The sequence below is a fragment of the Ruditapes philippinarum genome, unplaced genomic scaffold, assembly GCF_026571515.1.
Source record: "Ruditapes philippinarum isolate M1 unplaced genomic scaffold, ASM2657151v2 ctg546_1_1_1_1, whole genome shotgun sequence".
Classification (NCBI taxonomy): domain Eukaryota; kingdom Metazoa; phylum Mollusca; class Bivalvia; order Venerida; family Veneridae; genus Ruditapes; species Ruditapes philippinarum.
The window spans coordinates 416,456-432,498 of record NW_026852301.1 but is presented as its reverse complement, the minus strand read 5'-3'; the positions used below and the strand labels follow the sequence as shown (position 1 = coordinate 432,498).

The window sequence follows — 16,043 nt, the reverse complement described above, 5'->3', positions numbered from 1 at the left end:
GTATTCGCATCGCTTTTATAGTGAGAAAAAAATCCTACTTATTAGTTATAGAGGGGACACCATTGGAATACTTCTTTAAAAATAGTACATGTATAGCTAGTACTTTCTCCATACAAAAGTGAAGGAAACGAACGGTGTATGCTATTTACAATCGTGTTTTCTTCGGCTGTTAGACTGCGCAATAACAACAATCTGCACTTTATAACAGAGCGACTAACGTATATGAATGACCAATATACACAAAGCTTAAGGTTGTTTGTTTGTGCTTTATTTTGTTATAACAATACTCCAAAATGAATATTAATGTTTGAAAGTTATGAACATCTGGAAAAGGCTGATAATATAACAATATTGTATGTCACTGAATACGACAGACTCTGCTTGGTTGATTGAGAGTCAGTTAATGAGAAATATAATTTAAAAGTGCAATATCCCTCACGTCCTCTTGCAATATGCTGAATTTAATTTTTAACACTCGATAATTCCGATGGATCAGAAAAATAATAACACAGAAGTGAAGTTTTGGGCAACTTTATAATTTATTATATTTGCTGGGATCAAAATTATACCCCAGATATTTGCCACTCAGCACTTGGCACTTGAAGTTTGCAAAGTGTTTGATATATGGATTGACGAAATATCCTAATACAAAACGAAATCATATAGAACGGATTTTATTATACACATACAATGTTTGGCTATTATTTCACCATTACAACAAATATCTCACACCCCCTTTTATTTACTCCAGACATTTAGAGTAGACTGTCATAGATTTATGTTCCCCCGTGTCATCAAACACGATACAATCTTCTACATTATAGTCACAGTACGGAAAGTCAGCCACAGTTTCGAATTCACACTTTTCAAATATAGTCTTTGCAAAATTCGACGAAGCAGACCCTCTTATAAAGCAAGGTTTAATCTCAAGGTTGTTTATTAATTTAACACCAGCTTCCATAAGTAACGTCCCATAGCCACGTCTCCTGTATTTCGAAACTACGCCTAAACCAAAGAATTCGAATATTTCTGAAACGTTGTACTTCCTGAAAAAATCAAATGTGTCCGTCGTGTAGTCAAAGAAATTGAGAAGCTTTAATACTTGCTCGTCTTTGCATTTGTCTTTTTCAAACTGGTCAGTTTTACGGGTCACCCGAATTACACGAACGCCAATAATTTCATTATTTTCGTTATTTACAAGCAGGATAGACATGTTATGTTGTAGCGCATTTAGCCATACGCCTGCCATTTCCGAACTCCATTGTAGTTGTAAAGATTTCTCTAATGGTTCGTCATTGATAAAACAATCCCTCAGTATTTCAAGTACCTCTGGATAACGATCTTCAGTGACAAGTTCTAACTTTGTTTCTGTAAGACCTATATCCTCGCATGTTTTGTCAAATGCCTGAAAATCATAACCAAGATCATTGTTAAATATTTCAATCGTAATATTCAAATCAATTACACTTTTAAAATTGAGGAAGAAGGGTGATCCATCGGAAGCATCAATTACAACAAAATTACATGAAAATTGCAGACTCGGTTTAATTGAGCCTGTACATGAGGGATTATGAAAAAGTGCAACACCCCTCACGCCCCTGACACTGTTGGTTGTTGACTTGTTTTTATGTATAATAAACACTATTATAATGTAGATATATGTAAACACGTTATACTTATATCTTTTGTTTACTGGTTAAGTCTTTCTGGTTTAGTATAAATACTTTTTAAAGCAGCATGCTTCCAGATTCATGCTAATTTTCATGAAATTTTCGAAAATGGATGTAAAAGTGAAATATTGTAATGTGAACAAAAAAAAAAAAAAAAGCAAACGGCACATACAATCCACGTAAATTACAAAGTAGGTCAAAATATAGGAAAATAACACTTAATTACTACTTTACTTATGCAGTAGCAATATGGTGATAAATGCTGTAAAATTATGATCAGTCATTTATTGCGCGTAGCGTATTTTAGTTATTACCTTTTTACATTTTTGCTTATCCCTGTATTTACATGTCTCTGTTAAAATCTAGTATATTTTTTCTCAAAATCAGTATGCTTGAACTATTTAGCATGAAGCATACAGCTTTAAAGGCATATTCATGATAATCATCATAATTTCCCGTTAAAATAAGTCAAGGTTATTTACAAATTTCTCTTACTAATTTCATACTGAAAAAAAATCAAACTCGCATCAGACGCCAACAAAATTAACGAAACATTCTCTGAATGTTTAAGAAGAGTTGCAGATTGATTAAAGAAACGCTTCCGAGAGATCCACGTACTCGCGTAAACTCTCGCAAGTGAATGTGTATCTTTACACGCATCTGGAACGTTTATTTTCATTTTTTTCATCTTCCTTTCAAACAGCTCTTTCAAACCGTGTATGTAATGAAAAGCCCGTCCATTTTGTTTCATTTTACTTGTAAAAGCATTTTGAAAATGTTTCGTTATCATTTTCGCTAATGGTAAATGTAATGCTCAGTAAAATGTATGTGAATTTGTTATGTCATCTCCAAAATTGAAGATCTTAACTAATTTGCAACAGAAGTAGACTGCGCATAGTTAGACAAGCTATTTTATAAGTCAAGGTAAGGCAAAAAAAAACGAGCATAAAATGTATGACATTACAAATTTATAAACAAGATTGATTTAAATCTGTAACGAGTTGGTAAAATACGAACGTGCAAATGTGCATGATCAACAAGTGACGATCACAACTTTGCCCTATATCTCTTCTCATTATCAGCACATGAAAAATAATGAGCTAATAAACATATGAGCCGCGCGACGACAAAACCAACATAATGGGTTTGCGACCAGCATGGATCCAGACCAGCCTGCGCATCCGCGCAGTCTGATCAGGATCCATGTTGATCGCTATCAGTTTCTCTACTTGTTAAAGGGTTTGTAAGCGAATAGCATGGATCCTGATCAGACTTCGCGGATGCGCACACTGGTCTGGATCCATGCTGGTCGCAAACGCATTATGTTGGTTTTGTCGTGACGCGGCTCATATTTCAAATTAAGCGTGAGAAAAGAAAGTTATACAAACCTTTCGAATATCGGATTGTGAAATGTTTTTTAGCCTTTCCTCCGGATTCATTGTTAGATTCCTGTATATATTTTTATGAAATGAAATTGTTATTTTTATAGATTCAAACAATCCTGGTGTATGTTTGAAAAGAAAATCTGACCAATCCTAGTATTTATAGTATACTGAAAATAAATACTTCTTTAACAAATAATGTTTTTAAATATTAACATAACATTAATCTGATTAAAGCAAGTTCATTTGGCACGACATTAGCGAAAAAACAACCAACTCTTGTTCGTAAATTTCCGATATTTGTCGCCACTTTCCGTCATATAATTATAAAATTTCATCTAAATGATAAAAAGCGACATTGGATCGCATCGACTAACAGCTTTTAACGTAAATAGTTTAAATATAGATAATAACGAGATTGACAGGCTATATATGAGTCATTTACATTTATGAATTTACATGTACATGTAAATGAATTAAGAATAAAAATAAATAAATTGATGGCAGATATTTGTCCTATTCTATTTAAACCCTACCAAATAATTCGCATGGTATATTTGTTTGTTTTAGCAATTCGTCTGAATCATAGGTACGAAGCTTTTTCCTTGAAGTATAACGCAAACTATTTAAAAATCTCCTTATCCGTAATTATGTTTTTTAATCTGGTTTAAATGTGATTATGAACATGTACAAAAAATGTTTGAGATATTTATTCAACTCTACGTACGCCACAGTATAGACAGATTTGACGGTTCGATATTATTTGCGTTTATGCTAAATATAGTTAAGTGTGTGTTTAAGAAATGTCGAAAACCTTCAGATTTCAATAAAAGAAACAAACATACAAACAAACACATAGATAAGACAGACAAATAAACACACAAATAAACTCAGCACAGCATAACGCAGCACAGCGCAACACAGCACAGCAAAGCAGAGCATAGTACAGAACAGCACAGCACAGCACAGCACACAGCACAGCACAGCACAATAAAAACAACAATTATCTCGGTATACTGCCAAGACTTGAAGCGTGGCGCGTGTTAACGCGTCGGACTAGTAACCTAAGGATTGCTGACCGCGTGGGTTCAAACCCTGTCAGGGACAAGCCGTTGTTTCCTTGAGCAAGAAACTTTACATCCATTGCTTAGTACTTGTTGGTTCCAGGAACGGATTCGATAGTGTTTCAATAAGCTTATAGCTTCCAACACAATCGAACTAAAAATAAATTTGTATAAACTAAGACTTGAAGCAACGCAGACCTTTTAATATAGTGTTGAATGAAAACAATGGAACTCGTAATACTAAATGCATGTTTAGGAGAAACATGACATTTCAATAGGCAGAAAAGTCCATTCATTTTTATTGAAATATGTTTGCGTGAAACATGTATGTGAGTCAGTTTGAGATAAACGACGAACAGGTAACTATATGACCTTGACCTGGCAATGAGTACCCGAAAAGCCAGTTCAATATCACAGCTAACTAAGATGAATCATACTTATATCCTTCAAGTGGTTAATAAGAGCTGATAAATAACTGATTAAAGCAGGGTAAATCTATGTTAGTTTTTTTATTTGTACGCCGATGTTTTGGTCACATCTTGGCGGTCGGTCCGCCTACATATTTTCCTGGATGGTGGGGCCGTCACTCTATGACGTTCTGGTCAACGCTCTCTGAATTTTTCAAGCGTTCAATTTTTGAGCGTTCTAGAATGAGGTTGACACATGTGTGTTTAACGCTTAAATAGCGTATGTCTAACGCACGAGAAGCGTGTAACATTGACAAAGTTAGATACCCCTGAAACCCATAAGCGTGTGCTAATGTGCCACTGGCGCGGGACGAACTATTTGTCAACGTCAGACGAACGTTGTTAGCTTGTTAGCGTGTAACTAGCGTCTGAATAACGACATAATAGCGTCTTGCTTGCGTGTTATTTTTTACGGCCGCACGGATACAATACGCTGTCCTCGAAATTCCATAGTGAATTTAGTTGTTCTTGTGAGTTTGATTTGTCAGCATCATGACGGCAAGACAAAACAAATGTGGGATGTGGGATTTTTCTACTAGCTACTGATAAACCCTTGACATTTTTATATTAATCATTAAGGTCTACAATGTAGTCGTCTTTGTTTGGGTCTTCTTCTCTGCGGGTGAATTCCCTCGATGTTTTTAGCTATGTTTAAGTTCAGTACATCTACTTGTTGCTTGGCTATAGCAAGAATATATAGCTTACTTCATTTTTCAGGATCTTCTATAATAGATGTTCTGTACGGTAGTCCAAAATTAAATGAACCTTGCTTTTTACATATGCATGGAGGTTTGTGCAACGCTCAAATGACGCTCAATGAACGTCTAAAGGACGTTCGTTTCATTTTAGTCACACGTTTTGTGCAATTGAAATCCGTTCAGCGGTCGTTGACAGGTCGCCGATGAGTCGTTCACTGCAAAGTAAACGATTAGCAACAACCAAGAAGCGATTGAGTAACGGCTGACTTACGAAAGCCGAACGTGTGCAACGCTCGGTGAAAGTTAGTAAAACGCTCCATGAACGTTCTTTAGCGTTAGGAAATTAAACGGTGAAGAACGCTGGTCTGAGTGAGAACTTTGGTGCATGTTCAAATCCTTTTTCCCGGCGATTACCGACGTTCACTGGCGTTCAAACAACGTTCGTTCTTCTGGCGCTATTCCAGCAACAATGGGAGACTACCAACGTTTCATCATACGTGATAGAACGCTCACCAGAACATAATGGTGTGACGGTCCCTCGGGTCTCGGAGAAATTTTGCACCGCCCGGGAATCGAACCAGCCACCCCTGGATTACAGATCCGATGCTCTCTCCATTGAGCAAAATTAGTGGACAAGACCGATCGATGGACCAACAAAACAGAAACAACCAACCAATCAGGATCAATGCATTATACAGAGTATCTGTGAGAGTTTTACATTTGACCTATGTATTAAAAAGGTCACTTAGGCAGAGCAAAAGAAATTTCTGGGTTACACATAGAATTATTAATTCTCTCCGTAATCACAATAATATATTAGTAAACAATTTACCAAGTATACGAACGTCTGTCAGTAATATTAGTAAACAATTAAGCCAAATATAAGTACATCTGTGCGTGATCACAATAAGATATTTTTAAAAAATTGAAAAAAGTTTAAGAAAATTTAAAATGATTAAACCAAATATTAGAAAATCTGTTCTTCATCACACAAAAAAGAAAAGATATTAACAAAGATTTGTACAAAGTATAAGACTATCTATCACGATAAGATACTAGTAAACAATTAAACCAATTATAAGTACATACTTCCGTTATCACTATAAAATACTTGTTAACAATTAAACCAATTATAAGTACATACTTCCGTTATCACTATAAAATACTTGTTAACAATTAAACCAATTATAAGTATATATCTCCGTTATCACGATAAAATACTTGTTAACAATTAAACCAATTATAAGTACATAATTCGTTATCACGATAAAATACTTCTTAACAATTAAACAAATTATAAGTACATATCTCCTTTATCACGATAAGATACTGGTAAACAATTAAACCAATTATATAAGTACATATCTCCGTTTACACGGTAAGATACTTTTAAACAATTTTACCAAAATTGTTAATACAAGAACATTCAAAATTAAAAGAAGGGACACAAATTTACGGGTTCATATTTATCTTGAACTGGGCGCCTACAATGTGTGTAACTTATTTTATTAAAAAAAATCCATTAAGGGCATTCAGCTAGTAGACAATATTGATTACAGAATGAATAGCTAAACACAACTCAATGCATGTGCTCTTATCATACGGACGAACAGCTGAACCCTATGGGCAAGGCATAATACCATCCTCTTTTGGAATAAAATAGTAACAAATATGAACATATAATTGGATAAAATTAGATAAAGTAAAGGGACAATGATAGCTATTTACTTGTACATGTATGTCGTGTTTCAATTTATACATGATCGTGTATACATATTAAACAGAATTCGCCCTGATTACCTCAAGATAGCGTTATGAATAAAATTCAGATACTATGACCTATTAAAGTTATTTACAGGTACAGGTTGATCAACACTATGTTGTAAGACAAAATTAGATACAATGATGAAAAGTAAATTAAGGCAAACTATTTCACCCATAACTATACAACCATGACATTACCATAATACAGACAACAAAGATCATTAATAAACACAAACTCTTTTATTTTACATTTTGTTTTCAATAAAAAAAAATCAAAATATGACGTAACATTGATGGCATGACGTAAAATTGATGACGTTTGATTTCTATTGTAGAAACATAACATACAATTTCATGGACTTATGTTCACCAGTGTTATCAAAAACAACTTTGCCGTCAACTTTATAATCTTCAAATACATAATCTCCTATTGCCTCAAAATCAAACTTATCGTATATTTTCTTAGAGAAGTTGGACGAAGCCGATCCTTTGATGTATGAAGGTCTTTTAAGATGACCTAGGAAACTTACTCCGGCTTGCATCAGAACTGTTCCCATTCCTCGTTGTCTATACTCTGGTAAAACAGCAAGGCCGAAAAATTCAAAGTGTTCTGTAATGCCATATTTTTCAAATACATTTGGATGTTCTGAAGTGTATTCGAAAAATTCCAACAACTTCTTAACTGACTCATCTTTAATTAGACTAACGTCCGTATGATCTGATTTTTTGGTGACACGTATCGCTCGCATGCCTATGATCTTCTTGGTGTTCTCATCAACTATTATTAAGGAAAGTTTGGACCTCAGTGCAGACATCCAAATCTCTTCCACCTCCGAACTCCACTCAAGCTGTAATGATTTTTCAAGCGGTTCGTCGGTCAGGAAACACTTTTTAATGACATCAAATATTTCTGGAAAACGTTCTTCAGTTGGAAGTTCTAATTTACCGCCCGGGAAACTTAGCTCTCCTTGAGTTTTCTTGAAAGCCTACACACAAAAGAAAATATATTCTATTATAAGATTAACATACACGTAGGTACCAGTGCTATACACTGGGTATGTATAAAAACGAAGGGATCTTCATGTATTCACAAGATCTAGGGACTGGTTCCCGGATTCCCTTGTATCTCATAGCTGTATTTGGAGTCTGCTGAAGTAAGGACCCTACTGGAAAAAAAGTGCTTGCACTTTCGTAGGTTATCCGTGACCGCTCGGTCTAAAGAAATTCTTTTCAATGCAATTCATGTAAATTGTATGACTAGACACAAAATGATGAATATATGCTTACTATATTACCAACAATGACAGAACAATGAAGACTACAAATTTGAAATGTATGCAAATTGTCATATTAAACAAGAGACTTTGACTCTTTTTACATGACGCGTAGATCCAAGTACAAATGATAGGATTGCATGTCGCACAAACAGCTACATTCCTCCAATATCATTCCCTTTGAGCTGTTTGAATATTTTTTTATTATTTGCACCTAACTTTTACCATAACATAGTTAGTATTATGTTGTTTAACATTATTAGAATTTGAATTCAACAATTTTAGTTTTATGTTGTCCAACATTGTTAGTATTGAGTTCAACATTACTAGTACTTGAACTCAACATGGCTAGTATTTAAAGTAAACATTGTAAGAATTTGAATTCATCATGTCAAACATGGTTAGTATTTGAATTCAACATTATTAGTACATGTATTTGAAATCAGCATTGCCAATATTTGAATTCAATATGCTAGTATATTAATGCAACATTGCTAGTATTTGAAGTCAACATTGCAAATATTTGAATTCAGCATTTAATTAAATAGAATTTGACTTTCAACATTGTTGTTATTTGTATTCAACGTTTTCAACAATCCTAGTTATTGAATTCAACATTGCTTTTATTTGAATTCAAAATTGTTTGTAATTGACTTTAAACATTACTTTTATTTGAATACTACATTGTTAGTAGTTGAAATAAACATTGTTTGAATTCAATAATGTTAGTATTTAAATTCAACATTGCTCTGATTGTGTGGGTATTTCATTTATCTATTTTTGGTTTTTGATTGTTAGCTAGTGAATAATTTCTTTTTATATTATCCCTGCTTTAACAATACATGTATAAAATAAATTCTATGAAATAGAGAAAAAAACAACAAATAACTCAATTTGATTTATGAACATGAGATTGCATTAAAGCAGATGCTTCCAGGTTCATGCTTATTGATTTAAGTCATTACTGTACAGAATTGGAGCAGTACCTCTAGACGCCAGCAGAAATCATGATCACAAAATAGACAAATATCGTTTTTTTTTCGCCGATTATTACAGTTTTCATTCATTATCATACATAAATCGGTGTGAAAAGATGAATTAGACCTTTTAAAGTTCATTCCGTTGGGTAAAAAGGCAAGATTTTAGCATATTATAATTCAAGCGCCTTGTTCGGTATATACCGGAATATGGTATTTACTATTTAGCTTGGTGCTCCAATCCTTTTTTAGTCTCACTCCATGCTTATATATGAAACATTGAAAATGTTTTTAAAGCGAAATATTGTGAATGGAATAAAGAAAGTGATTTACATATAAAAATTGCAAATAATAGTCACAAGCTACGAAAATTACCAAAAAAAAGCATCTCAAAATATGCACATTTTAAAGTAGCCGTTATACTGTGTAAGTAGAAGTACGGCGACAAATACTGCAAAATTAGTCATCAATCGCACATAAAATGAAAATCAATACTTGAATCTTTTAAACACTTCAGAACACCTTAGCACATTTTTTCTTCAGATAGATTTCTTGAAATAGTTTGCTCTTCTTCAGGCATGCTGCTTTAGGTGCATATTTGTTAAGTATCAGATATAAGTGCTTCTTGCATGCAAGCACGGCTGTCTAAATAAACGTACATTAAAGTATAATTTAACTAGGTCACTTATCATGAATCTCCCCGTAACTGTTTGACTACAGTCTGTCTCGACATATAATAAAAAATGGTATTTTAACAAAAGAACAAACTCAAAACACACAATGGAACAAAACAAGTGCTACTTTACCTTAAAGATATCCTGCTCCGTTATATCGTCCATATTTCTTCTAGCATATTATTACACTGAAGTATCTAAGAGCTCATCTATTTTATGACCTCGAACATTTCGAAATTGTATCGTTTAAATTGTAAATCATCACACCACGCTCTTCTATTTTATAACCTAGTTTCGAAATTGTTATCTTTTAAGATTGTAAATAATCAGAGTTTTGAGCTGAATAGCCAGTCGAACGCTATTTCAAATATATACGCTGTACTTGTGCCTACAATCAAGTGCTGAAACATGATTATATCAAATTTATGTCAATCAATTATGGTGGATGATTTACGCCAAGACACATAATCGCAACGAAAATGCGAAAACACAAAACTACTTCAAAGTTTGGTTTTGTGATATTTTTGTGCCTTCGCATTATTGCATTCTTTAGGTGAAAGAACGGCGAAATCATGCAAAAAAAGAACAATACTTTTATTAAATGTGTCATATTTTATACTCTTATTTGTCGTGTCTTTAAATTTATGCATATTCCCTTTTCCCATTATAAGTACATATCTCCGTTATCACGATAAAATACTTGTAAACAATTAAACCAATTATAAGTACATATCTCCGTTATCACGATAAAATATTTGTTAACAATAAAACCAATTATAAGTACATATCTCAGTTATCACGGAAAGATAATTTTAAACAATTAAACCAATTATAAGTACATATCTCCGTTAACACGGTAAGATAATAATAATAATATCTTTTATTCCTCCAATATTGAAGAGCATAATACATGTAACAAATTAATAATATTTTACAGACAGTAAATAGAGATATATGTACAAATCAATCAGAATCAAAAATAGTATATGCGTCCTTAAGAATCTCACAGTTGTCTTAATGAAGAAATGAAGATCGAAAATGTCAGACAAAAGCGTTATTCATAGTAACAATTATTAAGTATAAACAACTGACAAAAACAATGTCCACTGGTTCAAAATTAACTAGATACGAAAACGAGAGGCTAGTCAATTTACAATGGAATTTGTTCACGCATATTTAAGTATAATTAAGTTATAAAGCTATAAATAGAAACCATGACGAAAATACATAGCTACATTACATATGTAATTTGAATATTTCAAAGTATCTGATATAAAGTGAGTTTGTTCTATATCACACTAATCGAACATTTTGCAAACACATATAGTATAATGTATATGTTTAAACATGTCCCCATCAATTGTAACAGCTAACCTTAGCAAATAATCACACTGTTCAGACGGTGTTAACAAAACGAATGACATGTAATCACAGTGACCATTAATTTCTATCATCAAATTCCACAAACGTTCACGTATATGTGAATTAACCTCACAATAACAAATCAAATGTTGTACAATGTCTTCAGTCAACCGATCACACTTAAAGCATCTACAAATGTATTTTCTGGACAAGTACCGCGCTAAAATATTCATCAGTTTGAAACATAGGCGCGATAATCGTGGTTTTCTTTTCGATAGAGTCCATATAATACAAGGTTGCGCCCCCTGTTGTAATAACGACATCAAGGGCATTGCATTCAAACTCACATTGACCCTTCCTTGGCTTAAAACTTGTTGATTAAGAATCCACTTCCAAGCTATTTTGGACGGAAATGTACCTTCCCTTATGTATGTATTAATAACATCATATAATCCGTACTTTTGTAGAATTGCACATATAGTAGGAATAAAACCAGAAGACTGCTTATCATAATTAAGGTAACAAACAAGGCGACTGTTGAAAATATGTTTAGCAAGATATACATCAGAAAGTCTACATTGTCCAAGGAATTGCAATTTTCTATGTTCAACGATAATGTCAATAGGAACGGCGTCTAATGCACTCAATGCAAATTCAGTTGATGTACCATTTGGAAATGACTGCATGTTTTTAATACAAAATCTATGAGACCTTTCGAGTTGCATAATATCAGTAGAAGTGATAGAAGACCACAACTCGCTACCGTATAGCGCTTTTGGGATAATTGTTGCATCGTATATTTTCTATTTAAACACTGTGGACTGATTCTACTATTAATTATACTGAGGTAGGTACCTCTAAGTTTAGTACATGCGTCCTCAACCATTTATCTTGTTGTCAGAAACGGATCACAGTTGATACCAAGATGTACATAGTTCGATGTTTCACAGATTTTTGTATTACCAAGATAGAAGTCTCTGTCACGACCATTATTTGTACGTTCATTAAAAACCAATACAGCGCATTTTTCTGCATTATAACTTTAGCGCCACCGCTTTGAGTATTCACTACATATATCAAGCATACCATTTAGTCCATTTACAGAATAAGACACTAAGAGCATATCGTTTGCTACGGTAGGGGAGCTAACTCTAACATTACAAACACAGATACCAAATACACTTTTCTCTAGCTCATCTATAAGCCCATTTATGTATAGAAGATACAACATCGGGGAGGTTTTACCCCCTTGTCTTGTGCCTTGTAGTACTCTGAACCATTCTGAGAATTTACCCTGATATTTTACACAACTCAGCATGTTGGTATACATAGATTTGAGCGCTAAAAATGTAGTTGAATCAATACAGGTTTCTGTTAAAAGTTTATATAACATTCCTTCATGCCAGACTGTATCAAAGGCCTTATTTATTTTATGAAAAATTCCATTAAGGGTATTCAGATAGACAATATTGATTACAGAATGAATACCTAAACACAACTCAATGTGCTCTCATCATACGGACGAACAGCAGAACCCCATGGGCAAGACATAATACCATCCTCTTTGGGAATAAAATAATAACAAATATGAACATATAATTGGATAAAATAAGATAAAGTTAAGGAACAATGATAACTATTTACATGTACATGTATGTCGTGTTTCAAGTTATACATGATCGTGTAAACATATTTAACAGAATTCGGCCTGATTACCTCAAGATACTATGACCCATTTAAGTTATTTACAGGTAGATCAACACTATTTTGTAGGACGTAATTAGATACAATGATGAAAAGTAAATTAAGGCAAACTATTTCACCCATAACTATACAACCATGACATTACTATAATGCAGACGACACAGATCATTTAGAAACACAAACTCTTTTATTTTACATTTTGTTTTATACATGTGTATAACAAAATCAAAATATGACGTAACATCAAAGACATGGCGTAAAATTGATGACATTTGATTTCTATTGTAGAAACATAACATACAATTTCATGGACTTATGTTCACCAGTGTTATCAAAAACAACTTTGCCATCAACTTTATAATCTTCAAATGCATAATCTCCTACTGCCTCAAAATCAAACTTATCGTATATTTTCTTAGAGAAGTTGGACGAACACGTTCCTTTGAGGTATGAAGGTCTTTTAAGATGACCTAGGAAATTTACTCCGGCTTGCATCAGAACAGTCCCTATTCCTCGTTGTCTATACTCTGGTAAAACAGCAAGGCCGAAAAATTCAAAGTATTCGGTAATGCCATATTTTTCAAATACATTCGAATGTTCTGAAGTGAATTCGAAAAATTCCAACAACTTCTTAACTGACTCATCTTTTATTAGACTAACGTCCGTATGATCTGATTTCTTGGTGACACGTATCGCTCGCATGCCTATGATCTTCTTGGTATTCTCATCAACTATCATTAAGGAAAGTTTGGACGTAAGTGCAGACATCCACATCTCTTCCACTTCCGAACTCCATTCCAGTTTTAATGACTTTTCAAGCGGTTCGTCGGTCAGGAAACACTTTTTAATGACATCAAATATTTCTGGAAAACGTTCTTCAGTTAGAAGTTCTAGTTTACCTCCTGGAAAACGAAACTCTTCTTGAGTTTTCTTGAAAGCCTACACACAAAAGAAAAAAAAATCTACGATTAACATACACGTACATGTCAGTGCTATACTCTGGGCATGTATAAGAACCAAGGAGTCTATTCAATTAGAGCTAGGGACTGGTTCCCGGATTCCCTTGTATCTCATAGCTGTCTCTAGAGTCTGAAAAAGTAAGGACCCTAGCTACTGGAAATAAGTGCTAACACTTTCATAGGTTAGGTGTAAAGAAATTCAATTCAATACAATTCATGTAAATTGTATGACTAGACACAAACTAATGAATATATGCTTACTATTACCAGCAATGACAGAACTACGAAGACTATAAATTTAAAATGGACATATAAAACAAAGTTACTTTGATTTTTTTACATGAGGCGTACGAGTACAAATGATTGCATATCGCACCAAACAGATACATCCCCCATTGTCACTCCTTGTCTTTTCTTATTTGCATCTAACTTTAACCAAAACATTGTTAAAACATTGTTAGTATTATATTGTTTAACATTGCTTGTATTTAAATCAACATTGTAAGTATTTGAATCCAACATTTAATTAAATAGTATTTGACTTTCAACTTTGTTGTTCCTTGAATTCAAAATTTCTAGTATTTTGGATTCAACATTGCTTCTATTTGAATTAAAAATTGTTAGTAATTGAGGTTAAACATTACTATTAATTGAATTAAACACTGCCAGTGTTTGAATTCAATATTGTTAGTATTTAAATTCAACATTTCTCTGTTTGTGTGGGTATTTTATTTATTTATTTTTGTTTTTGATTGTTAGCTAGTGAATAATTTCTTTTTACATTATCGCTGCTTTAACAATATAAAATAAATGCTATGAAATAGAGAAAACAACAACAATTAACTCAATTTGATTTATGAACGTGAGATTGCAGTTTACCCATTAAAGCAGCATGCTTCCAGGTTCATGCTAATATCATGAAAAATTTGAAAATGTTTTTAAGCGAAGTATTGTGAATGGCAAAATGAGGAATTTCCACATAAAAAATGCAAATAATAATCACAACCGACAAAAATTAACAAAAAAAACAAAAAAACAAAAAAAAAAAAAACAAAAAAACAGATCAAAATATGCACATTTTAAAGTAGCCGCTACTGTGTAATTAGAAATTTGAAATACTCCGACAAATACAATGTACTGCAAAATTAGTCACCAATCGCACATAAAATGAAAACCAATACTTGAACTTTTTAAACACTTCATAACATCTCATTTTTGTTAAGTATAATTTTCTTGAAATATTGTGCTCTCCTTCAGGCATGCATCTTTATGTGCATATTTGATAAGTATCAGATATAAGTGTTTCTTGCATGCAAGCACGGCTGTCTAAATATATGCGAATAAAAATATAACTTAACTAGGTCACTTATCATGAATCTCTCCGTAACTGTTTGACTACAATCTGTCTCGACATATCATAAACAAAGGTTGTTATATTAACAAAAGAACAAACTCAAAACACATAATGAAACAAAACAAGTGCTACTTTACCTTAAAGATATCCTGCTCCGTTATATCGTCCATGTTTCTTCTAGCATATTATTACACTGAAGTATCTAAGAGCTCTTCTATTTTATGACCTCGAGCATTTCGAAATTGTTATCGTTTAAAATTGTAAATCATCACACCAAGCTCTGCTATTTTATAACCTCGTTTCGAAATTGTTACCTTTTAAGATTGTAAATAATCAGTCTTATGAGTTAAATGGCCAGTCGTACGCTATTTTGAATATATATGTTGCACTTGCGTAAGGTTTTCTATCCCTACAATCAAGTGCTGAAACATGATTATATCAAATTTATGTCAATTAATTATGGTGGGTGATTTACGCCAAGTCGTATTATCGAAACGAAAATGCGAAAACACAAAACTACTTCAAAGTTTGACTTTGTTATAAATCTTCGTGCCTTCGCATTATCGCATTCTTGAGGTGAAAAACGGCTAATTTATGCAAAAAGAACAATACGTAAAATTTGTCGTATGTTCTCCTCTTATTTGTCGTGTATTTAAATGTTTGCATATTCCCTTTTCCTATTTTGACGTTTTTC

General features: G+C 33.1%; 2 protein-coding genes across 3 annotated transcripts; both read right to left on the bottom strand.

The window, feature by feature from the left end:
* Nucleotides 1-536: 536 nt before the first annotated feature.
* LOC132755523 (uncharacterized) lies at nucleotides 537-3,974 on the bottom strand. The gene is made up of 2 exons (XM_060746402.1): nucleotides 3,059-3,974; nucleotides 537-1,405 (listed from the first exon to the last, which is right to left on the bottom strand). Exons 1-2 carry the CDS (start codon nucleotides 3,107-3,109, stop codon nucleotides 743-745), a joined length of 714 nt encoding a protein of 237 aa, XP_060602385.1. The 5' UTR covers nucleotides 3,110-3,974; the 3' UTR covers nucleotides 537-742.
* A 3,292-nt stretch (nucleotides 3,975-7,266) lies between these two features.
* On the bottom strand, nucleotides 7,267-15,701 carry LOC132755617 (uncharacterized). Of its 2 annotated transcripts, XR_009629233.1 has the most exons (3): nucleotides 15,487-15,701; nucleotides 10,103-13,975; nucleotides 7,267-8,031 (listed from the first exon to the last, which is right to left on the bottom strand). XR_009629233.1 is itself a non-coding variant. In XM_060746516.1 (2 exons), the coding sequence occupies exons 1-2, from the start codon at nucleotides 10,133-10,135 to the stop codon at nucleotides 7,372-7,374; spliced, it is 693 nt and encodes a 230-aa protein (XP_060602499.1). In that variant the 5' UTR covers nucleotides 10,136-10,341; the 3' UTR covers nucleotides 7,267-7,371. The 2 variants fall into 2 exon arrangements, 1 of the variants encoding a protein (XP_060602499.1); XM_060746516.1 differs by lacking the exon at nucleotides 15,487-15,701 and having other exon boundaries at nucleotides 10,103-10,341.
* Between the last annotated feature and the right edge of the window lie 342 nt (nucleotides 15,702-16,043).

Excerpts from the sequence above, each read along its gene's own strand:
- LOC132755617 (XM_060746516.1), bottom strand. The coding sequence starts at position 10,135 with ATGGACGATATAACGGAGCAGGATATCTTTAAG. Across the intron at positions 8,032-10,102 it reads CGGAGCAGGATATCTTTAAG|GCTTTCAAGAAAACTCAAGG; the intron begins GTAAAGTAGCAC and ends TTTTGTGTGTAG.
- LOC132755523 (XM_060746402.1), bottom strand. The coding sequence starts at position 3,109 with ATGAATCCGGAGGAAAGGCTAAAAAACATTTCACAATCCGATATTCGA. Across the intron at positions 1,406-3,058 it reads CACAATCCGATATTCGAAAG|GCATTTGACAAAACATGCGA; the intron begins GTTTGTATAACT and ends TATGATTTTCAG.